General features: G+C 55.9%; 6 protein-coding genes across 6 annotated transcripts; 2 read left to right on the top strand and 4 right to left on the bottom strand.

Moving 5' to 3' along the window:
* Positions 1-1,546: 1,546 nt before the first annotated feature.
* CTAM01_00995 (uncharacterized protein) lies at positions 1,547-6,085 on the top strand (the record flags this gene model as incomplete). Its single annotated transcript, XM_060517039.1, has 1 exon — positions 1,547-6,085. The coding sequence occupies one exon, from the start codon at positions 1,547-1,549 to the stop codon at positions 6,083-6,085; it is 4,539 nt and encodes a 1,512-aa protein (XP_060388501.1).
* A 1,377-nt stretch (positions 6,086-7,462) lies between these two features.
* On the bottom strand, positions 7,463-9,574 carry CTAM01_00996 (uncharacterized protein; the record flags this gene model as incomplete). The annotated part of the gene is made up of 2 exons (XM_060517040.1): positions 7,463-9,104; positions 9,171-9,574. 2 exons carry the CDS (start codon positions 9,572-9,574, stop codon positions 7,463-7,465), a joined length of 2,046 nt encoding a protein of 681 aa, XP_060388502.1.
* Positions 9,575-10,323: 749 nt separating this feature from the next.
* CTAM01_00997 (uncharacterized protein) lies at positions 10,324-11,256 on the bottom strand (the record flags this gene model as incomplete). The annotated part of the gene is made up of 5 exons (XM_060517041.1): positions 10,324-10,380; positions 10,468-10,586; positions 10,652-10,762; positions 10,843-10,860; positions 10,944-11,256. The coding sequence occupies 5 exons, from the start codon at positions 11,254-11,256 to the stop codon at positions 10,324-10,326; spliced, it is 618 nt and encodes a 205-aa protein (XP_060388503.1).
* A 2,137-nt stretch (positions 11,257-13,393) lies between these two features.
* On the top strand, positions 13,394-15,435 carry CTAM01_00998 (serine carboxypeptidase; the record flags this gene model as incomplete). Its single annotated transcript, XM_060517042.1, has 3 exons — positions 13,394-13,536; positions 13,666-14,026; positions 14,083-15,435. 3 exons carry the CDS (start codon positions 13,394-13,396, stop codon positions 15,433-15,435), a joined length of 1,857 nt encoding a protein of 618 aa, XP_060388504.1.
* A 682-nt stretch (positions 15,436-16,117) lies between these two features.
* Positions 16,118-17,315, bottom strand: CTAM01_00999 (anamorsin family protein; the record flags this gene model as incomplete). The annotated part of the gene is made up of 2 exons (XM_060517043.1): positions 16,118-16,443; positions 16,559-17,315. 2 exons carry the CDS (start codon positions 17,313-17,315, stop codon positions 16,118-16,120), a joined length of 1,083 nt encoding a protein of 360 aa, XP_060388505.1.
* A 1,917-nt stretch (positions 17,316-19,232) lies between these two features.
* CTAM01_01000 (U3 small nucleolar ribonucleoprotein Mpp10) lies at positions 19,233-21,461 on the bottom strand (the record flags this gene model as incomplete). Its single annotated transcript, XM_060517044.1, has 1 exon — positions 19,233-21,461. One exon carries the CDS (start codon positions 21,459-21,461, stop codon positions 19,233-19,235), a length of 2,229 nt encoding a protein of 742 aa, XP_060388506.1.
* Between the last annotated feature and the right edge of the window lie 1,203 nt (positions 21,462-22,664).

A 22,664-nucleotide genomic window follows, 5' to 3' on the forward strand; every position in this document is an offset into this window, starting at 1 on the left:
GGGGCAGACGCAGACACTACGCGCGTGGAAATGTGGACAAGGACACGAGTGAACCTCATGTTTAGAATGTTTTGCAAAGCAGAACGCCTTGTTCCGCGGCGCGGCGGGCATCGGTTGGTACATCCACCATGCGAAAAGGGATACATGAGGGCCAAGAGCAAGCAGACCGGGCAATTCAGACGACTCAGTTCCTCTCAAGGATACTTGTCGATGTTCCGAAGAGTGGCTTTCATCCTCCACCTCTTCAGCTTCGCGTACATCAATCCCACTCCATTCGACTTCGCCATTCAAGACTTGCTGCGCAAGTTGCAGACAGACGGGATATTGGATTGGGTGCAGAGGGCGGGTCTACGGGCAGTGCACCTGACCCTTCCCCCCCTCGAAGTACGCTGTCTCGGGCCTTGGACCTCCACCACAGCGAACGGCCGGCTGGATGTAGCCCACTGGAAACAAGGGACCACCCAACACCTTTTGGCCACCTCAACTCAGCTCGCCTTCACCACTCGCCGTCGGCTAGGAGACAGACAAACCACGCGGGAAAACAGAAGCACTGAGAAAAGAACGTCTGCCATTGAAGCCAAATCAATCACCTCCCGGCGCGGAGTCGATTTTCACTGCAATGCGTCAAGCGTCCATCACCCATCAATCACGCAACCCAGGAAAACTACCAACAAACACTTCAATGCCTTCCATCTCCAACTACGCAAGAGGGCGACCTTCTCAGCTTCTCCTATAAGTGCTCTTCAGGAGTTGGCTTCTCCTCCAGTCCAGCACTGCTAGCTCTTCCGGGGTTCCATCAACTGCGCCTTCCACAGGCACCAAAGCATCAAACGATTTCACTACAGACCAAGTGGTCGTGGGATCAAAATCGCACTTCTACATGTCAATCTCACATCAACACTCCCTACACAAACCACACACGCAGTCTTGCCATATCCATGCCGTTGCCTGATTGCTAACCAATTTTTACAGTCCTCTCCAGGCAAGATACAACACGATCGCCCTCCATCATTCCCCTACCATCGCAGTTCTGTGTCTTCGGCGCATTCACCACACCACAATCCCTGCCGCTTCGACGCATTCAGACTAGTGTATTCCTCCATCATCCACTGCCATATCAAGGTAAGCTGCAAGCCCACGGCCGGCAATTAACCGCTCCGACCCCCGTCCTTCTCCACTTCATGTTCCTCGACAGCAGTTTTAGCTGGCAGGAGTACCTATCAAGATTTTATTCCACCCATCGAACCTTAACTTCCTCCAAACTCTTATCTCCACCCCACCTCTTGAAAGAGTTTCTTTTCCCATACCCCAAATGCTTCCATCCCTGGCGGCGCCCAATCAGCGTCGAGTTTTCTTCCCTCGCTCGTCTGATCACCCTGCTGCACCGTCAAGCTCGAAGGCGTGCCAAAAGTAGTGCACCTCCATCGGATAGATGCTAATTGGCTCCAGCTGTGCAGTGCTCTCCACCAATGATTGTATGAGGATTTCCTAAACTTCATCGTCTCTCAGTGCATCTTCTTCCATAACGGAGGAAGAGGCCGATATAATGCAGAACTGGCAGCAAAATGGCCAGACGGGTTCTGCTCAAGGCCACAATAATATGTGGTCGGGCTCCTACGCGTTCCCTGATGGATCCAACCAGTTCGATGCCTCCCAAAATTGGCAGCATCAAATTCCCAACCAAAATGCTTTCCCACAACTTGCCCCACGAGGGGGGGGCAACACAAACGAGAATAATCTCTATGCTTCACCACATCAAGCGCATGCTGTCGTAGCCAACAACCACAACGGCATGTCGACATTGAATCACGGCAACTTCCATAACGGCCATGGCCAATTCTCGCTTGACACTGCATACACAGACGCTGGCCAAGAAGACCCTTTGGCTAGTTTAAGTGAATACCCCCAAGACTTATACGGCCAGCCGAGCAAGGCTGATTTCAACAACGCCAACATCGACAACCTCAACCACAGTCATGCCCCTGACTTCACACAGCAACAATTCCAATACAACGGTCAGCCCAATCAGCTGTTCAATGGAAATGTTCCTCAATATACCGAGGCTCAACTCATGCCTCAGCATGGCCACCAGTCCCAGGCGCAGCTGCAGCAGCGCTTCGACTCTGTTCCCCAGTCATTCTCACCCGCTCCTCAGGGCTATGTTCCATCACCTCAACAACATCAGGCTCAGCCTGAGAGAGTCTTTTCTCAATCACCTCATCCCTTTCAGGGTCAGCCGCCTCGTCAACAAAACAGCCAGGGATTCTCTACCCAAACGCCTCCGCCATCTTTCCAGCAAAATCAACCGCCGCAATACCAGCAGAGCAAGTTTGTCCCTCAGCAAATGTCTTATGCTCAGCCTGTAGCAAGATCACCTTTTCAACCCGTTGCTGCAAGGCAGATGCCAGGTCAGGATCCGGCACCTCAGCAATCTCCGCAAGCCCAGCAACAACAGTCCATACACCAGGTCAAGCCAGTCCCCTCACCGGCGCCGGCTCGTCAACTTCAACCACAACAGCCGCAGCCACAGCCGCAGCAGCAACCACAGCAGCAGCAGCACAACCATCAGCAGCCGTTGCAGCCATCACAACCGCAGCTCATCGCTGCAGCACCAGTTTCTCAACCTGAGACGCATGCCATCGACCCTGCGCTCCAACCTGAGCCGGCGCCGCAGAAGAAGCGCAAGCGTGTCGTCAAGAAGGAGCCTGAACCTGAACAAGCCGACTCCCCTGGCGATGCGACTGTCAAAAAGGGAGAAGATGGAGAAACATTGGTCCTGCCTTCTAGCACCGAGGAAGAATTGTCTCTCCTGGCACAATTTAAGAAACGCAACGCCACATCCAAGAAGCAGTTCCCTCCCATTCCCGGAGCTTCGTTTCTTGTTGCTACTGGCTCAGCCAAGTTGATCCCGCCCAAGAGTTACGACCGACTCGCGCCTTTAGTCGCTTTGCCGTCACCCAATGGAAGACGTATCTTGCCCGAACTCCGCCCCGATCTTCCGTGTGAGATTCAAGGGAGATTCATGGAAAATTACAAGCCGTCTCCAAACTTTGTCGGAAAGCCGGACGATCGCGAGACGGAGGCAAGACCTCTCATCGACCAATATCAACGTGAGATGACGAGCTTAGGTCTTCGGCGACCTAAGTACGCCGACTACCCCTTCGCCTTCCAGGAACAGCTCAAGGCCGACGAGGCCGCCAAATCCAAAGCCCAGAGAAAGGCTCGAAAGGAAGAGGAAGAAGAACGAAAGAAGCCCATTCGTCCTGAGAAGCGGCCAGCAGACCCTATTGAGGGTGCTGTCTGGGACATCCTTGGCATTGTTTACATTGACCCTTCCGCGACCAGAACTAATGCGCTCATTGCTGGCGCCGTTCAGTCTCTGGGTGAGTTTTTTATTAAGCTGAGATCGGAGACGAACCGTTTGAAGCAGGAACTCGACCAAGCAACGAAGGAGAAGAAGCCTGAGAAGGAAATTGCAGAGTGGAACAAAAAGCTCGACGTCAAGAAGGAGACCTTCACTCGAGTTTGCGAAGCGGCAGCTAAACACGGCGATGAGGCCGTGCTGGAGAACTTTGGCGGTCATCAGAAGGGCATCTTGAGTCTGGTCAACATGTTGATAGGCGCCATAAAGGCTGGTGATTTCAGCGGACCTTTGCCCAAGGCTCTTCTTCGATTCATGTCAAATATTAGCATGTTCAAGAAAGTTACAGAAGCTGTCAACTTCGAGAACGTGCGGAAGCGTCTTGCTGACAAGGGCGATGCTGAGGTTAAGGAACTGGTCCGTACGATAGCGTCGCGGATTAAGAAAGACACAGAAACAGCCAATGGGGTCGAGATCAAGAAGACAACGTCGGCTGCTCCTGTCAGCAAAGTCACCAAACCGGTCGCAAAGCCTATTGATGGCTCTCCTGCCAAGAGAGCCCGGGATGAGGAAACCGATTCTCGCATTACCAAGAAAATAGCCGTCGAGCCAACAACAGGTGGTGTGCTAGGTAACAAGGTCGGGGTCAAGCCGGTTGCCGGAAGTCTGCAATCCAAGTTTGCTGGTGTAAAGCGACCAGTGCGAGCCACTACCCTTGCCAGCAAAATTCGGGCGCCTAAACCAGTTGGGCCAAGGGACGTCCCTAAGGGTGAGCCTTCGAGATCCGAAGGACCCAACACGGCCACGCCTATGGATGTAGACAAGAAGCCAGCAGCATCGGCGGTTAAGCCCGAGTCAAGGTCGTCTGCTCCCAAGGCTGCTGTCTCCAGCGGCTCCTCTTTGTCCAGCATTGCTTCTCTACTCGACTCCATTACCGCGCCTAAGCCAGACGGGCCCTCAACACAGGCGAAAGATTCGAGCAAGAAAGATATCTCGGAAACACCTGAACAGAAGGCAAAGCGACTTCGTAAAGAGGCCCGCCGCCATCTACGTGTCAGCTTCAAGCCCCCTGAAGAGCTGGTGGAGATTCGCATTTTCACCAAAGAGGTCGCAGAAGGCGAAGATAATATGACCAAGGACGCAGCGGATGACCGATCCGAGGGAATGATGCTCAAGCAGCGCAATTACAATGAGGACGATGACGAGGAGGACGAGTTGCCAGAGAAGCCTTGGACCATGCCTACCCTCGCCGACCTTTCTGGAATCCCCGAAGACATTCGCAACAAGTCTTACGTTACTCGTGGCGGTAACCTGACTTTCCACACAGAGGAACAGAAAGCCATAGAGGAGCGGGAGAAGAGGGAGCTCATGGTCACTTACATGGACATTGCCGACATTCCGCCTACACCCAAGTCTCCAGCTCCCGAGTCTGCGACAGTCACGAGCGATTCTGAGGGCAAAGTCTATCAGTTGCCTCAGGGTGAGCCGAAATTTGACGAGATCCACAAGCGCTGGAAGGAGACACAGACATTCGGTTGGGAGGCGGCGCAATACTATGCTCGCAAGCGCCTTGATGCCAAGGACGACCCCGGTGCAAAGATCAACTCGATTTTGGGCAACCTTAAGCCAATTGCCCCGGCCGTGGTGCCCGAACCGTACAACATGACACCGCCCAAGGAGAACGCGCAGCCGATCCTGCCTCCCGCAGTGGAGATGCAGCCTATTCCGGCGATACCTTTTGACGACAAAGTCCACAGCATTCTCACCTCCGACGAGGTGAAGACCTGGCGTGATGCCAACCCGTTCAACTCGGCTACCCCGCAGACTCACCGACGCTACGATTACCCGGACCCAAACATTCAAGCAGCCGCCGACCAGGTTGAGGAGGCGGCTGAGACGTTGCGAGGACTGCCATACCCGGCGACTAGTCCACCAGCATACTTGGCAAATGACCAGGAAAGAACGAGAGAGTGGTGGGCCGGATACCAGAAGGACGTTACGGCGAGAGCCAGGAAGGAGGCAGAGGATACGGCTCGTAACGCACCCCAGAACGAGGCCCAGACTCAACAACCCGCTGCATCTGAAACTCAAGAGCAGCAGTGGGCAGCTTACTACCAGCAACAGCAACAATACGCACAGTACATGGCCATGCTCCAGGGCGGACAACCTCAGCAATCAGCTCAAGCAGCACCTGCCCCGGCTCCCGCGGCACAGCCTACACAAGACTCCCAGCTTCAAGCGATGCTCGCTCAGATGGCCCAGCAGCAGCCGGCAGCGCAAGGCAACGCATATGGGCTGAACCCATCAGACACTGGTTACCAGCAGCTGATGATGCTCGCACAGCTCCAGCAACAACCCCAGCAGCAGCAGCAAGCACCGCCTCCGCCAGTCGTTCCACAGTCTCCGCCTGAGCACGACGCGAACTCGTATAAGCCTCCTCCTCACCTTCAGCGCCAGCTTGTGGACTACAGCGACCGGGACACCAGAGACGAGTTCGAGCATCACGGTGGACGCGAGCGGGATAGGGAACGTGGCCGTGATCGTGATCGCGAAGGAAAGGGTGGTAAGCAGGGCAAAAACCGCAAGGGCAACGCTCCTGGCGGCGCCACGCTCGCTCCCCATCGCCCTGTCAATCGGGCTCTCATCGGAACCAAGCCTTGCAGCTTTTGGCAGCAAGGCAAATGCGCTAGAGGGGAGAAGTGCACTTTCAGGCACGACAATTAAATCTGCAAACGCCATGCGGATCATGTACATTCTAGTCACATTTGGCTGGATCTGGGGAACAGGAACCCCGGAATTTTCTTTTGTTATAATACTCGCCGAACGTGGAAAGTGAAACAAGGATTCGGGCTCGTCCCGTGAGACAGAGGTTGGTGAAACGAAGACAGCCCGGGGAATGTGACAGGGCAGAGGTCTTTTTCATCTTGTTTTTCGGCATAGCATTATCAGGAACTGGGGTCTAGCATTTGCATCAACGAAACCGTGGATCATGGAAACAGGGATGGGTCTTGAGGAAACATGCATAATAGGACTGGACGGGGGTTTTGAGATGATCATTGTTGCGGGCACTTCGCGTACCGCTTACTTACCTGGTCCCAATAGACCAGGCCAATACCTTTGTACACTAGCCACCACGTTGTCTACGAATGACAATAATTCCAACATCAGCTGTCCCTTGTGTGAATTCAGTGACTCAATATGAATAAACAAATGGGGTTGGTTCTACGGGTTTCCCCTTGCCCCCCCTTGTGAACAGAAGAAATCCCACTACATTAGAGAGGAGAGTAGTCCCCGCAAAGAGTCCAAGCCAAGATGCTGTTCGAGGTTGCTAGTTCAGAATGCTTATGGACGATTGCTTCGGCAAAAAGCTCTATGTCGCTGTGGACTGTCCGAGTTCAACGACCAGAATCTCGTTTAAGGGAGATGAATCAACAGCTGAATCTCGACGAGCACCCCAAAAGCAAGGAAGGAAGCAACATTGCCTAGATATCACCAAGATTACCAGAACACACCACATTTTTCAATGACCAAGATTCTATCCACCAACTTCAGACTATCAAGACAACCAAGTATAGAAGAATAAAAAACCCCCCAAAAAAAGTCAAAAAGGAAAGGAAGGGAAGGGAGCTGGTGATCACTTACGCTAGAATTCACGCCCCTGTCCGGACTCGAACAGCGCGCCCCTCGGACCAGCACGGCTTCATTGGAGTATTTGTTTTGGCTTCTCTGCGTCAGAGTGTAGACCACCCGGCCAATCGGCCGGATGGGTGCTGGTGACAGGAGAGGTGAATAGACTCCTCACGTATTATGGTGGCCAGCCTTGTTCGGGTGAGGGAGGGGGGAGGGCAGGAAAGGGGCGTTGAAGCGGAAGGAACGAGCGAGGTGAGGCTTTTGGGCGGATAGGAGTTATATGGAAAGAGAAGACGACCTCACTTTCACCTTGACGAGCATGAGCTGCGTCTTTGGTTACTCCAAGGCAAGATGCCTTACTTTCCATAGTTTAGGCCAAGCGGCTGGTTGTATAGCTTCCTTTGTCTTCATGTATCGAACCTTAATCCTTCATACCTTACGTATATCAACTTACAAATATTTACCCTTCATTCACCTCCCGTCGTCCCTCAACCCAACCCTCATCTGTCCCTTACCGCCCCTATTTGACCGAAAGTAAAACGGCACAAACACAAGCTCCCTCTCCACCCCATCCTCGCCCCTCGCCAGAACCTCAGGCGACCGTTCCCAGCCCGTGGTCTTCAACGCGAAATACCCCTCTCCGCTCTTCTCGTCAACCCTCCACGCCTCCTCCACGGCCGTCCCCCTCTTGATCCCCACGTCCTTGAAGTGATTCTCCTCCCACGGGTGATCGGCGTCCTCGACGCAGTACACGATCGGTCCCCTCGCCAGGCTGAGCGTGCGCTGGTTGGTGTACGGATGGGGCGCGATATACCGCGGCGCGAAGCTGGCGCCGCCGACGTCGAGCGAGAAAACCGGGTTCGAGGCCGTGTAAGAAGGGTCTAGGCGCAGGTAGCCGCCCTTTTCGAGCGTAGCTGTCCCCGTCGGTGGTGTAGGCGTGAGGACGTGGCCATGTTGTATCGCCCAGGCTGGGATACGTAGTCGGATCGTCGCACTGAGAGAGCCTGCGCCCTTGAGCTGGAAGAGGATGTTGCCTTCCCACGGCCAGTTGGACTTTTGCGAAAACGTGACCTCGGCGCCGCCCACCGGGAACTTCACCTCGGCGCTGCTATACAAATGCACATTCACAAACGCCGCCTCCGTCCCCCCCTCCTCGCCCTCGCCGCTCCCACCCCCATAATCCCAAAGATACCCGCCCAAACTCCCAAACAGCCTCGTCACATTCGGCGGACAACAAGCACACACGAACCAGTCCTCCCTCTCGCTCCTCGCCGCCTCGCAACTCGCGAGCTGATTCTCGTACGTGAAGGCCTTCCCGTCGGCGCTCATGGCCGTCATGACGTTGTTGTACAGGCACAGCTCCATGACGTCGGCGTACCGGCCGTTCGGCTCCGGCCCGTCCGCGTGCAGCAGGCGCTCCGCGAGCATCATCACCCCGACCGAGGCGCACGTCTCGGCGTAGCAGCCGCCCTCGTCGGGGCCTTGCGGGAGGAAGTAGTCGATGCCGAAGCCCTCCCACTGCGCCACGGCGCCGACGCCGCCGGTGAGGTACATTTTCTTGTCGACTGTGGAGGACCAGAGGCGTCGGAGGGCGGCGAGCCAGGCCGGGGCGGCGGTCAGGGGTCGGACTGGAGCTGTGCTGCCGCTGCTCTTCCGTGAGGTGTTCAAGAGGTCGGCCGCCGCGGTGAGGAGGTACATGGCCCTCACGGCGTGCCCCTCGACGGACTCCTGCTCGAGGATCGGGACGTGGGCCTGGCAGTACCAGTACGACCTGTCCATGGGCCACGAGTTGGGCCGTTTCCAGCGCGGCTCGTCGCGCCGCTCCATCTCCCAGTCGTAGTAGTGCTTCCCCTCCTGGCCCGTCGGGTTCCCGCGCTCCTCGAGGAAGAAGCGCGCGAGGTCGTAGGCCTCGGTGTTGCCCGTCGCCGCGTAGCACCGCAGGAGGGCCAGCTCGATTTCCGGGTGGCCCGGGTAGGCTCGTATCTGGCCCTCGCCGGGGCCGAAGCGGCGGTGGATGTGGGAGATGTACTTTTCGAGGGGTTCCATGAGGAGGTCGTTTCTGTAGTATTGTCTGTGGGCCAGGGCTGCTTCGATGAGGTGGCCGGCGTTGTACCTGTGATTTTACCTTGTGAGTCTCTGTTGTAATCTACGTGGTGAGTCAAGTGAGATGGGGTTTCACATTTCATGCATATCGCGAATATTCGTCCACCTCTTGCCCGGCTCCACGACGGAGAAGTGAACATTGAGGTACCCATCCTCATGCTGCGCGCCGCGGATCATGGCAACGAGCTCCCGCACGGCGGCGTCGACCTCCACATCGTACTCTTCCACGAGGAAGTAACACGCGCCCTCGATCCACTTGGCGACGTCGCTGTCCCAGAAGAGGTGCAGGGGCGCGGGCCAGCGCGAGCGGTCGTCGTAGATGGGGTGCCAGCCGAGCTTGAAGCAGTCGTACTGGCCGTTGGCGCGGAGCTGGGAGAGTTGGGCGTGGACTGTGGTGCGGGAGACGGTGGCGCGGCGGGTGCGGAGGAGGGAGGGGGCTGTGAAGGTCGTTTGGCGGAAGGTTGTTTGCGGGTGGGACATGGTTTATCGCTTTCTGCCCGGGGATACTGTTTAGGTGGAGTGTGGGTTGAGGTATGATGGGAGGGGCGAGGACTCAAAGATGTCACGATGTGTGGGAGAAAGTCATGAGGAAGCCCCTTGGAGAGAGAGAGAGGGTCTTGGCGGACGTCGAGATATAAATGAGATGGCGGATTGGGTATTGAAGCTCTGATGGAGCAAGGATGCAACCGCGAACTTGAGGTGCTTAGGATCGCCGAAAAAGGAAAGTCGAACTGATAAGGACGATGCGAGGTAGTTTCGACAGCGGAGTTGATCGGTGAGTAGGCTTGGATTCAAGGAAACAGAGGTAGACAAGTAAGGATAAGCGTGGAATGGCTTAGCTGGAACTGAGCTCTTGATCGGGGCAGACGAACTTCACTAGAGGCTCAGTCCAGATACGAGACATGGGACCAACCAGACGAAGCCTTCCGTCCCGGATTCTGAGTGAGTGACGGCCGATCTCTTGTGCGGGGTCAAGTGCGCCGGCCGGGCCGTCCGTCCGGGATCCGGCAAGCTGCCCGAGATTTTGGGGTTCCCAAGATGTGAGATAGGCTCACCGCGACCGATCTGAGATATCGGGTCAATGCCGGCCGGCATGTACTAGATTGACTTGAGAGTTTAAAGTATGGCCGAGTTGCCGGTGATCTGGTAAAGACGCGCAAACGCGAGACGCAAAGAATTTGGACACCAAGTTTTCATGACGGTCATTAAATTTCAATTGGTGTGGTATCTTAAAAGAGGTCATCAATCGCCTTATCGGCATCCTTCTTGATGAGATCAACCATGCCCTGGAGAGATGTCAGACTCGCACAGTTCTCATCTCATGGAACTTCTTGCAGAGGAGGTATCGGGATGGGAAAAATCTCAAAACTCACCTCTGGCATAATGGGCTGGCCGTCCTTATCCGTGACATACTTGAAGGGCATCTCGGTGCTCTCATGCTCACTGAACTTGAGCTCGGGGTATGTGACGTAAGGAATCTTGTCCAGCGGTGCTATTGTCACCCGTGAGCATCTCATTGAGTTATGCGATACTAGGAGAAGGGTGGTTGGCACGTACTCTTCTCCTCGACAACGATTCTCGTGACGCGGACTGCTGTGTCAGTCGTCATCTGGGTGGGACCCAGGCGTCTGCCTTCGAAACCCTTCTTCCTCAACTCGGAGGTGCGGTCTGCAGGGGTTAGTGAGAAGGGGTTTGACATTTATGTGACCAAGCCAAGGTCACGAGTGGAATGGTAAGGAATAGTATACCTCTTGGGGGGTCATCGCCTAGAGAGAGGGAAATAATCAGCAAAAAGTTGAATGAGGAATGAGATTCACGAGACCAATTCGCATCGGGGTGAATGACGTACCCAAAATGCCACCGAAAAGGAAGGCGTCGAATTTTTCACCGTCCTCGGGGCTCAGGTCGCTGGCGGCGGAGGGGTCGAGCAGGCAGACGCGGGACTTGTCGGCGGCGTAGAGCTCCTCGACGCCCCGGTTCTCGGCCTTGAAGGCCGGGACCTGCTGCAGCTTCTCCGGGGCGACGAAGCCGGCGGGTAGGGAGGAGAGGAGAAAGGTCCCCTCGGCGGCGTGGGTTTCTCTGGCGATGGCGATGTACTCGAGTTCGGACCAGGGGCCCAGCTCGGGGTCGAGGTGCTCGACAATGTACGTCTTGCCTGGCATTTTTTTTTTTTTTTTTGTATTCCCGGAGGGAGGGGTTTGTGTGGATGTTTCGATTTTTTTGTGTTTGATACTACCAGGGGGCTGACTTGTCAAACTGAACTGCTTTGTTTCTTCTCGCTTCAGGTGGAATGGCCAGGCCGCGTAATAGCGTACAGATTGGGGTGTCAGGCTGTTAGCTGGGGGTGGGAGAAGTGAAAATGGGCTGAAATTTGTGGTCAAACGCTTGTTTTGGAGTCCATTGATTTTTTTTGAGAACTTGCCCTGGATCAGATCTAGGCGCCTGCCCGCTGGGCTCTCTCCACTTGAACCATCACGGGCACCCTTTTGCGGCAAGGTGCCAGATGCTTAACGCTCCGAGGCGCGCCCTAGCATGTACGCCTCCTACGCCGCTTTTGGTTTTATTCACTATTAGGTAGGTACTCATTCGACTTCTACGCGGCACTTAAAAAAGATACACAGAAAGAACGTGAGTTGACCAGTGGCTGGTTCCGCATGATTGGCTTTCACTTGGCAACGGCTGTGCCGGTGCGGTCCCATAACCATTCATTCGGCATTGTCATCGCGGGGTTGCATAGAGCATGCCGTGAGTGTCGGGGCCGGGGGCGGTCCTTGTGGGAAGAAATGGACTTCTTTCCGTCCTCCTCAGGGTCCTCATATCGTCGAGCAGATATCATTATTTAAACCAGGGGCCGAAGACGGAGAGGAGAGGAACGGACAGGGCGGGCTGCTGTCTCAGGTTACAGATGCTTTAAAAGATGGAGAAGATATGCGCGTACACGGTAAGGTGGTGAAAACGGCGTATTACATAAGCCGGGTCTCCGAGCCCAGCAGCCCGGGCGATCTGTGCTTCGGATGGGTGCCAAGGGGAGTTTCTAGTGTTCCACGCGTATGACTGTCTACATGTAACCTGACCGGTATCCTGACGGCTCCTGAGCATGATGAGCATGTCATCCCGGGTCGGTCCCGGTCTGGCAGTTGTAAAGAATGGCAGAAGAAGCAAAATAAAAACAAAAAAGGGGGTTCGATCGACGAAGCCAAGGTAGAAAAAGATGGAGGTGGAGGTCTTTGCTCTACGTACGGCACTCAGCACTCAGCTGCATCGGTGAGTTCATCTCATCGTCGTACAGACTTGACTTCGGTTCATTGTTGATCTATCGACACTTTAATACACCGTCATAATCAATCAGTAAGCCGGTAATCGGTGGGAGCCGGTCGAAAATGAGAAACGCGCTGCCGTTGAGCGCCCGACTAGCCCTAGCGGACGCCACGCATGGCGGCATGGGCAGCAGTACTCCCTGGGCTCTGGAGTACCTATCAATAAGGTAGTGGTAGCTGAGGAAGCCACCAACTTCACACACTGGAGTCTTGCGTGAGTGAGAGTCTAGACTGCTAAGAGAAGCCCCTGTTTGGAGACTTGCGACAGGCTCAGAGCAGGGCAGACTCTCTCCGTCGTTCCCTGCGGCACCATTCGGCTGCGCTACCATCCGCTGGGCGATAACAGGAAAGGCGACGGGAACCCCAATTCCTTCCACGTCTGTGCCCACGCCCGCCCGCTCCCTCACTCCCTCTCTCTTGCCCTCCAGTGCCTCCATTTGCGCCAGCCTATTTTGGTAGGCGGAACAGCGGGCAGGGGTAACTCATGGCTGATGGGAGTGGACTGGCTGACTGGTTCTCAGCCTGAGGATTGAACGGGAAGAGTGCGCGGCCGGGGGGGTGGGCGGACGAATCGAACCGACTGGGGGAAGACTCGGGGACAGGATGGCACGGAAAGTACACATTTCAGATCTGAGCTGTAACTTCCGCTCTCTCGCCTTGGGGTCCACGGCTCAGGTCCTACTCCTGGATAATTCAATCCAACTGCACCTTGACCATTTGCGCATCGTTCTTTTTTTCCACTTCTCCTTCCTTTCCCATCTTTCTCTCCCTCCCGAACGTCCGCCCTCCCTTCAAACAACCACCTTAATCTGCAAAACACGCGTCCGTCCTGCTACGGATCGTGGACTTTCTCTTCTTCGACCTTTTCATTGTTGGGGGGAAAGACGACGCCTCTATGAAATCGCGGGTTGGAACACATCCGTAACTCTATCTACCTAATCCGACCCAGGTAGCCTCGGGGAGGCCACACACTTCCCCCATCATGGCTATCCTCTCGATGGTGCCAGCGATCTTGCTTGCGCTGGCATCATGGACGCCCGCCGTCGCCGCCCAGAGCGCCGCCGATTACTTTGTCCACGAACTGCCCGGCGCACCCAAGGAGCCTTTTATTAAGATGCACGCTGGGTACGTTGCTCTCCGAAGTTGCCGCGCCTGCAGCACTTCATCATTTTCCCTTTTTGATCCCTGTGGAATAAACGAAGAGGCATTCGTAAACAGGAGAGCTATCCAAAGCTGACGCGCGTTTCATCACAGCCACGTCGAAGTAACACCAGAACACAACGGAAACCTCTTCTTCTGGCATTTCCAGAACCAGCACATCGCCAACAAGCAGCGCACTGTGATTTGGTTGAACGGCGGTCCAGGATGCAGTTCCGAGGATGGCGCCCTGATGGAAATCGGTCCATACCGAGTCAAGGATAAGGACAACCTCGAGTACAACAACGGCTCATGGAACGAGTTCGCCAACCTGCTCTTCGTCGACAACCCCGTCGGTACCGGCTTTAGTTACGTCGATACCGATAGCTATCTGCACGAGCTCCCCGAGATGGCCGACCAATTTGTTGCATTCCTCGAAAAGTGGTTTGCCATGTTCCCCGAGTACGAACATGACGACGTGAGTATACTGGACTTGAACCCCAACCGCTTAGAACTTGGTTAACAACTATGCAGCTCTACATCGCCGGTGAATCGTATGCCGGTCAGCACATTCCTTACATTGCGAAGCACATCCTTGAGAGAAACAAGAAGCCTGGCACGAAGCACATTTGGCAGCTCAAGGGCCTGATCATGGGCAACGCTTGGATCTCTCCCAAGGAGCAATACGACGCCTACTTGAAATACGCATACGAGAAGAAGCTCATCGAGACGGGATCCCCCGTCGCGTTGAAGTTGGAGCAGCAATGGCGCATTTGCCGCACCTCGCTGGCCGTCTCAAACACTGTCGATTTCTCCGAGTGCGAGGCTGTCTTGCAGAGCCTGCTCGAGCAGACGGCCAAGGTGAACTCCAAGGGCGAGCGCGAGTGCATCAACATGTACGACATTCGCCTCCGCGACACCTACCCCTCGTGCGGCATGAACTGGCCCCCAGACTTGGTCAACGTCACCCCTTACTTGCGCAAAACCGAAGTTGTCAACGCCCTGCACATCAACCCCCAAAAGAACACCGGATGGAAGGAATGCAACGGTGCCGTTGGTGCCGCTTTCAGAGCTCCCAACTCTGCACCGTCGAGAGATTTCCTTCCCGACCTCCTCAAGGAGGTTCCCATTGTTTTGTTCTCCGGCGCCGAGGATCTTATCTGCAACCACATGGGAACTGAACAGATGATTGGCGACATGGAATGGAATGGTGGCAAGGGTTTCGAGCTTACTCCCGGCAACTGGGCTCCTCGCCGCGACTGGACGGTCGAGGGTGAAGCTGCTGGTTTCTGGCAGGAGGCCCGCAACCTCACCTACATTCTCTTCTACAACTCTTCTCACATGGTGCCCTTCGACTACGCTCGCCGAAGTCGCGATATGCTTGACCGTGTCATGAAGGTCGACATCAGCTCTGTTGGCGGCACGCCTACCGACTCCCGACTCGACGGCGAGACCGGCCCAGCCACCTCGGTCGGCAACATTGGCAACAGCACCTCCGACGACGAGGAAACGCAGAAGAAGCTGGACGATGCGAAATGGAAGGCATACTACCGCTCGGGCGAGATTGTCCTCATCATTGTTATCATCGCAGCGGGTGCTTGGGGTTGGTACGTCTGGAAGGAGCGCCGCAAGCGCAGGGGATACTCTGGCATTATGGGCAACACCCCTCCTACCACTCAAAGAGGCGCCGCGCGTGGTCTCGAGGGATTCCGTGATCGGAGGACTGGTCGTGACGTTGAGACGGGCGATTTCGATGAGAGCGAACTGGACGACTTGCACGTAACGACACCAACGATGGATAAAGACCGCTACAGTGTGGGAGGCGATAGCGATGATGAGGCTCATGAGAAGCCCTCCAGAGCAAACGGCAGCCGCTCAGCGCGGTAAGAGAGTCAACGGCAGCTTTGCAATGATATGCGAGGTTGGCACAGCTCGAACACTATCATTGATGCTCCTCCAAACAATGCATGGAAAGTCTAGCGAAGGTTATCTTTTTTCAAAGGGCAGAGGATGAATGAACATTAGGCTTCAGCACGGAAACGGAGTTTTATGCGATGTCTGAATAAGGATAGAAGCAAGAAGAGATCTTTTTCGTTCCATAGGGAAAATTTGGTTATTTTTCGTCTTGGCTACGGCCTGATACTTGAAGGATGCATCTACAGTTTCCCCATGCGAATCGTGCCTTTGTCCTATGCCAATGATTTGTATCTCTTCTCAAAGTCTAATCAGACTAGAGTTGTCCATTTTGTCCTACGCCCAAAACGCCCTCTTTCTCAAATGAAAGCGCCCTTTTGAAAAGTACCAATTTGACTTTGTTCGCCCAATGAACCGAACCGCCACCCAATGATTTGATGTTCCCCCAACCCCCTCGTGTAAAACGACGTGCATCTTGCATGGATATATGTGTGTGTGTTGTATGTGCCAGGCTTTCCCTTCCGTACCATGACTTTGTAAACGCCAGTCGATTGTCTTGTCTTGTTGTGTTGTTGTTGTTGTTGTTGTCCCCGGAAAAAAAAAAGAGTATTGACAGTTGAAGTGTGTGAGATGGGAGAAAAGAGTTGCCTTTTTTTTACAACTGGATATCGTTATTGAGGATCCGCACCTCCTCGCCGGGCTTGAAGGGCGGGAGGCCGATGTAGGGGCAGCCGTCGCACCGGAAGGCGTCGCCGAGGGCGCAGTTCCCGCAGGAGCCTACTTTTCCTTGGACGGTGAAGTCGACTTCGGCGAGGTCGTCCGCGCCGAGCTTGACTGCGGCGGACGCGGACGCGGACGCGAGGGCCTTGTCGGCGGAGGCGCGGGCGGCGTCGTCCTCGGCTGCGAGGCGCTCTGCCAGGCCGCAGGTGCAGTCTTTGCAGGCGCGGCGGCGTTTTCCTGCTTTGGGGGCGCATTCGGGGGCTGTTTTGAGGGGGGTTTTGTTAGTTGCGTTGCTGCTTTGGGGGGGGGGGGGAGGGTCCCTTGAAGGGGGGGGGGGGGAAAGGGGGGGGGAATGGGTAAATGGGAGTTGACGTACGGATGTTGATGGGGCGCGAGAGGTCTGCGTCCGTGAGGAGGGTGTCCTCGTCAATGAGGTCGTCGTCGTCGCCGTCGTCGTCCATGTCGAGGTCGTCGCTGAAGTCGACGAAGCCTACGCCCGCGGGGGGCGCGGAGACCGGGGGCGCGGTGGAGGGCTTGCTGTTCAAGGACACGGCGCCTCCGTTGTTGAGCGAAACGGCGCCGTCGCCGTTGACGACGCCGAGCTTCTTCTTCTTGTTGCCAAAGCTCAACGAAACGACCTGGTCTTCGCCGTACTCCGGCTTCGTGAAGCCACCACCGCCAGCCGAAACGAGACCGGCGAGGACGGCCTCGCGCGCGACGGCGGGGTCGTTTGCGAGGTTGCCGCCGTCTTGCGCCCTGACGTGGGCGCCGGGCTTGAGGGACTCCGCGACGGCGGAGAGGACCGCGCCGCGGTCTGCTGCGAGGAGGGCGGTGGATTCGACGCGGGAGCCGTCCGCGTCTGTGAGGACGAGGACGGCGTCGTAGGTTGCTGGGGGGAGGGCGACGAGGCGGGCGGCGAGGCGGTCGAGCATCTGGAGGTCTGTTGTGGCGCGGTCGTGGGTTGCGAGGAGGGATTGGAGCTTGTGGGGGTGGGACGCTATGGAGGGGGGCGCGAGGAGGAGGGTGCGGGTTGAGGATTGCATCGTGGGTGCGGTGGTTGTGGTTGTGGTTGTGGTGGCGGGGGTGAAGTCGAAGTCGGGGGTTGTGTCGAGGGTTACGAAGGAGGGTGCCATTTTGGGGAGATGGGTGACTCTTTTGTTGGAGTGCGAAGTGTTTTTCTCTTCGTTCTTTGCGGTGTGTGTGTGAAGATTGTCGGTGGGAGACGGGGGGAAATGTGAAGGGGGTCGGAAAAGGTTGTATAGGATATAGAGAGGTTGTGCGGTTGCGTTCTTTTTGCGGAATTGATTTGAGGAAGTTCCTGGCTTGGATTAGTCAATGACCAAGAAGGACGGCAAGAGAGAAAAAAAAAATAAAAACCACAAGAACTGTGTAGCGGGTTGTGAACGTACTGTAGGATGGCGGTGCTTGATAAGCGTGGAAAGGGTGAGGGGTCGGCGGGGTGGGCACCGTAATCTGGCAAGGGTTGTCACACGGTATTGCGTAGGTCCTGGTTCTGGCGGTGGGTTTGGTTCGGGGTCGGGTACGGGAGTAGACGAGGATTGAAGTGAGGCCTTCTTGTTGTATGTCGATGGACGTGGAGCGCGTAATGGGAGGGGAGCGGGAGGAGAGGAGGGGGGGGAAAGGTAAGTAATTAAGTGGACGTCGGGAAAAGGGTCCTGAGACGGAGATGCACGATTCTTTGCCTACAGATCTTTATCAGATCTCTTGTCTCTGTGCTTACGTTTACGGCGAAAATGAAGAGGCAAGGTACAACTATGTAAGGCAAGGTAGGGTGCCCGTGGATTTAGGGGTCCGAAAGCGGCGGCTAAAAAAGCATCCCCGCCCCCATCTACGCAATAAAAAAAGTTGACACTCACAATCACGAGCATGACATAGATGGGAAAAAGGCAGACACGGCAGACGCCAGAGTGACAGAAGCGACAAGGGGGTGGTGGTTGGAAATGCTGACGCTGCATTACTCCGTACAGTTACTCCTAGGACCTCTGGGATGGGGACAAATTGGCCCAACCAGCGAGTTTGCAATCCTCATTTCCAAACAACCACCCTTTCTACCCTTTTAACTCGTATTTCCTCGGCGGATACCCGCTGCAAATTCTCACTCGTAATGACTTTTCTCTTAGCCTCTTTCTTCCCCCAAAGGTGTGGGCGGCAAGAATTGGGAGTCATGGGCTGGACCCGACCGCACAGGGGACTTGACGGTCGGCGCCGCGGACAATGCACCGTGGCCACAGTGGGAATGACCGCTGACCAAACTGACAAAGGTGCATTCTCCGCAAGGTCATTGGTCGACTTCGAAGTATAACCCCCCCTTGGCGATGTTCATCCCTGCCCGACCGAGTCCCCCTTGGGCTCTTCTCGGGCTCCCCTTTCGCGGGGTCCAGTTCTGCAGGACTGTAACCCCCCTCCAGTGGCCCCCTCGCCATTCGGACTTGTTCGGCGCTGCTGCAACCTGCGATTCGGAACCCTGATTAAGCAGATTCTGCCGGGATCGGGTCGGATTGCTCCCTTGAGTAAGGTAAGGTTCGACACACGGGAAATACGGAGTACCAGAGCCGTGTTGGCCGTTTCTGTTTGTCATCTCGTCCGGCCGGCTGCGGACTGGTTCCCTTATGCCTTCCTTGGCAAACCTCCCCCCGCGCGCGCGCGACGATAATCACCGTCGGCCTTTATGGCCTGCTACGCCTTTACCTACCTTACCTACCTATCTATCTTAAGGTACCTTAAGATAGGCGAGGAAACTAGTCCGCTAGGTAAGGGTAGGTAGGCAAGTGAGTGATGTCAAGTCCATTGCCAAACTTTTGATTCGTCCCCAAGTGACCGGGTACTATATGCATTGTGATACATGAGAAAATTACTCGCTGGAGCTTTTGTCGTCTTGTTCTCCAGACGTCGATTCCAATATCCCGTGAGCCTCAACGCCGGTCCCGGAAAGTTGCCTCCTCTGTAGCTGCTCCACATCTCGACAACGACGACGACGACGTCGTCGACCGCAGTGACAACATGCTCTATGATGTGACTCGCGAACCCCTCTACAACTTGAAGCTGCTGCTCGTCGCCTTGACCTCCGCCTTGGCCTTGTTCCCGTCGAGCCCGACAACCTCGCCCTTGCGGTTGATCACCTTGACCCCGCCCTTCTTCAAATCCGCCATCGTGTCCTTCTGCATCTGCGCCTTCTTGCTGAGCGGCTTCTTGTCCGTCCCGCCCGCCTTGCGGATCCTCTCCTTCTCCCGCCGGCGCCGCCGCACCTTGTCCTCCCGCGACATCTCCTCCCGCGCCATCGGCAGCCCGCTCTTGCCCAGCACCACCTCGCCCTTCTCCGCCGTCTCCTTGCCGGCCTTGTACACCTCCTGCGGCGCAATCATGCTCTGCCCGCCGCTGACCCCCTGCGCCGTCGCCGGCTGCGCGTCCTCCATCGCGATCGTCGCCGCGTCCGACACCACCGTCAGCGACGGCGCCGCCGCCTTGGGCTTGTAGTGCCAGTTGCTCAGCGAGTCCAGCTTGGCGCTCAGGTCCTTCCACATGCGCTCGATCTCCGCCTCTTCTTTGGCGAGCTTCTCGTCCGACTTGCTGACGTAGTTGTCCGGGTCCGCGTTCTTGATGTGCTCCTCCTCGTAAATCTCCGCCAGGCCCTTGCCGGACTTGGAGTCGTCCAGCTCGATCAGGCCCCGGCGCGTGTTCTCGGGCATGTTCTCCGCGCCGGGCCGGCGCCGGGTGACCTCGTCAAAGTCCTGCGCCAGGATCCTCCGCTTGATGAGCTCCTCGATGCTCTCGCTGACCTCGGCCGTGATGATGGGGACGGGCTTGCCCAGGTGCTCAAACGACATGTCCTCCTCGAGCAGCGAGTTCATCGGGCGCTCGGCGGCGGACGCCTCGCCGGTCAGGGTCCACTGGCGCTTGGCGACCGACTCGGCCTCGAGCTTGCGGATCTCCTCGGCGAGCTTGGCCTGGCGCCTCTCGTGCGCGGACCGGCGCGACCGCGGGTCGCCCGCCGAGGCGTCGGACAGGGCGTCGTCCGAGTCGTCTCCGTGGTCAGAGTCGTCGTCAAAGAGGTCCTTCTTGACGTCCGCCATGGCGCGCTCGACGTCCTCCTCCTGGACTGCCTTGGGCGCGAACCGCACGGACTTGTTCTTCTTGTATTTGCCGTCCTTGGACGCCTTCTTCGCCGGCGGCGCGAAGAAGTCCTTGAAGTAGATGCCGTTCGCGTTGAACTCCTCCTCCTCGTTGTCCATGGCGTCGTCCATGTCCTCGTCATCACTGGCACCCTCGGGGGCGTTGAGGTCCATGTCGCCGAATGTGGGCCCGTCGTCTTCCGAGTCCCCCTCGTCCGAGCCGGCGTCGTCTTCCATATCGATGTCCTTGTCCTTGTTTTTTGATGAGCTGGACTTGGCTGATGGTGCCATGGGGTCGGCGTTCCAGTCGATATCTTCGTCGTCGCTGTTGGCGTCCGTGTTGGGGTCTCCTCGCGCATCCTGCTCTTCGAACCACTGGGTTTGCTTGTTGAAGGCGTCGATTGAGAAGAAACCGTCGTTGAGACCGTTGGGATCCTCAACGTATTCCTCCTCATCGTCCTCTTCTTCCTCGTCGTCTTCTTCGCCATCCTCTTCCTCATTGTCTTCGTCCATGTCTTCGAGATCACCCGTGAGACCCTCAACGTCCGAGCCCTCAAGCTCCTCCGCATCAGAGTCCTCTTCGGCGTCCTCCAGATCAGAGCCTGACAGCTCTTCCTCGTCACTGGAGCCCTCTTCGTCGTCGTCAATATCTTCGGAAGCCGTCTCGAAAGAGAGAATAGAGCTCTCTGAACCATTGTCCTCGTTCGTGACAACCTCATTCCGGTCCTCGAGCTCCTGTAGTGTCTCCTTGGAGTGGTTCAAAGCGCTCTGAATGATACGACGGGCCTGCTGCCAGACCTGGCTTGTCTCGAACCCGTCGACATGGACCTTGCGAATCTTGAGAACATCGGGTCTCGCGCCGCCGCCGTCAGCCCGCTTGCGCTTCTTCGTCGCCTCCTTCAGCAGGCGCAGCTGCTCGTCGCTAATCTGGCCGGCGAACGCATCGAGCGTGTCCTTGACGACCTGCAGAGAGGCGGACGGGATCGCGGGCGGCGGTTGGAGAAAGGCGTGTCGGTTCTGGGCGTCCAGGTTGTCGAAGAGGGCCTTTACGTCGACGACGCCGCCGTTGGGGAGCTGAGCGGCCATGCCGGGCGCAAATGTGAGGGTATTTGACGTCAGGGAGGAAGATGTGCTGCTGCCCGCCGCCATGATACTTTTTTTTTTTAATCGTGGCTCGCTCCCTCGGAATATGCGTGTTTCGGCCGTGCAAGAATTGGACTTTTTATTTTTTTGGTCGGACATGGGCTTGCGCTCTCCGTCAAAAAAATTTGGGACCCCGCAAAACGTCCGGGTTCGTGGGTCTAATCATGATTGGCCAATGAGATCTACGCTGCCTGTCAAACCGCGTTAGCTAATCGCTACAGTTCATCCGTTCTGCACCCTTTTGGGTCGGCAAGTATGAAATGATAGTGACATTCGCCATTGATTGCAAAGTGCAATCACTTGATGGTAGTATGTAAGACTATTGAATCGAAGTCGGAAGAACCTTACACAGAATCTTGTCAGCTACCTTGAATAGCGAAGTCCGAGGAACCAAGATTGGTTCAGATTGACCTCCGCCACTTTTATAGTCCAAACAAGTTGCAGTTATATTGAGAAGCTTCTAAGACGAATACCTGCATGAAGTTCCTGTACATTATTTGCTTGTGCCAGACGTCCGTCGTTGAATGCCCGCTGCTGCACTGTTGGTCAGATTCCAGAACGTCCCGGCGCGGTGGTGGGGCCGATCTGATCCCATGATTAAGGTACCTCCGAAAGATTACTAAGAACGGCGAGACCCCAACGGCCTCGACTTACACATCCCAGCCCGTCGGAACTTGCTTCGTCTCACACACTACTCTGGAATTCAAGGTATCTATAAGCTATCGGTACCAGAATTTCACAAGCCAAGCTCCCTGTCTGGCCAAAACACTATAGCAGTTTTGTCCCAAGAAACACGCGCAAATCGGTCTCACACGTAAGTCTTCCTTCTGGTTCTGACTCTAGAGTGGAGAAGCACCCAGTTGAACCCTTGAGCTCTTGTTACACCTTTGCCATCTTGAAGCATCTCCTTCTTTCATCATCATCTTTAAAATGCCATGGAAATATACTCTCAGTTTCATCTCGCTCGATCATTGGAATGAGAGATTCAATCACGGTATTCCCCATATGACTCACAAGCTAAACCTCTGAGCAGCACCGTCAAAACGAGGCGCGACTTCCCACTTAGACGCACTTTAAGTGAAAGGAAAAGAGGCTTAAGTTTGGTTTCAGTTTGACGAAAGCACGCCACGATCAGAGAATCCGCTATTCGCGGAAGGCGACGGATAGCCACGTTTTGGCACTCTCCGCGTCCGCAACGACCATTTTCCA

The sequence above is a fragment of the Colletotrichum tamarilloi genome (genome assembly GCF_030869305.1).
Source record: "Colletotrichum tamarilloi strain Tom-12 chromosome Unknown Scaffold_2.1, whole genome shotgun sequence".
NCBI lineage: Eukaryota > Fungi > Ascomycota > Sordariomycetes > Glomerellales > Glomerellaceae > Colletotrichum > Colletotrichum tamarilloi.